Below are 1125 nucleotides of genomic sequence, written 5' to 3'. Positions count from 1 at the left end.
CACTCACCCCGGCTTGTATGTGTCCCAGTTCACAGGCTGAAGCCAGCTGACATCAAGGTCATTGGAGCCCTGGGCGACTCTATCACAGTGAGTTACCCTGAAGGTCGAGGGGAGGTGGGAGAGAAGACACCGATTGACACCTGAACCTGGAGAGACAGCTCACTGCTCCCTCAGAAGCCTTACCCTCCCTCCTGCTCCTGGTCCCTCCTTCTCTCCATCCCCTGGGCCACCCTGGGATCCGGTAGAGTTCCTTGCCCTTCTCCATCCTAATGTCATTCCTTTCCTAATACTGGGATCTTGGGAGAGTGCAGGGGCCCAGGATGGAGCACCCCACATTGCACAGCCTGCCAGCGGTGGGGGCAGGGTTAGACTGTCTCAGGACCATGGCATGGGATCCTCCGAGACGTGGCATCTGATTTGCTGGTGCAGCAGTGGGATGTCGGGCACCAAGGAGCAGAGCAGAGATGGCACCAAGGGACCTGTGCTAATGGGGGTGGGGAGGGGCATGGTGGGAGGCCAGGGCCAGGGGAAGGGGCGGAGGCACTACAGATGATAGAAAGCCACCTAGGTAGCCCCCTCTACCTCACTGGGACCTGAGACTCTCCAGGGAGCCTGGATAGCGGGTTCCAGAGTCTCCCAGACACAAGCTCCCCGTTCAGTAGCAACTGTTACAGATGCATCCAGGTGTTCTCAGGGTCAGTAGAAGGCAGGACCTACAGCCGATGCATCCCAGCCTGCTGACACCCGTGGCCCATTCACATCTTACCTCCCCACCAGCCTCCCCACGAAATCCTGTGAACTGTGGCTCTGCTTAAATGTAACCAATAGAAGGGAAGCGGATGGAGGTGAAGGACCCTTCCTAATGTGCTCATGGTGCTGGGTCCGGGCGCCGAACTGGGAGCCTGACCCGAGCCCCGGGTTCTATCCCTGCCCTGCAGCTGCCTGCTTCATGAGCCCATCAGTGTCTCCTGACCCAAAGACTCTTCTGCCCCAGCCTTCTGGGGGAGGGTCTTTTGCACCCTGCTCCCCCATCCACCTGCTGTTGCGGATGACTAACCCCCCAGATTCCCGGTCTCCCTAGAGATGCTCTCGGGATGAAGGGCCACCAAGAATCAGCGCAGCTGC

General features: G+C 59.3%; 1 protein-coding gene across 1 annotated transcript in view; it reads left to right on the top strand.

Moving 5' to 3' along the window:
- LOC101655063 (phospholipase B1, membrane-associated-like) overlaps window positions 1-1125 on the top strand; it is a 170554-nt gene that overhangs the window by 95013 nt on the left and 74416 nt on the right. Inside the window, exon 9 of the mRNA XM_013006835.2 lies at window positions 29-87. Coding sequence (XP_012862289.2) covers window positions 29-87 — 59 coding nt within the window. The remainder of the gene's footprint in view (window positions 1-28; window positions 88-1125) is intronic.

This window comes from Echinops telfairi, unplaced genomic scaffold (genome assembly GCF_000313985.2).
Source record: "Echinops telfairi isolate 266 unplaced genomic scaffold, ASM31398v2 ScPeMD7_10;HRSCAF=50, whole genome shotgun sequence".
Lineage (NCBI taxonomy): Eukaryota > Metazoa > Chordata > Mammalia > Afrosoricida > Tenrecidae > Echinops > Echinops telfairi.
The sequence above is the reverse complement of the archived record's forward strand: the minus strand, read 5'-3'. Positions and strand labels throughout refer to the sequence as shown.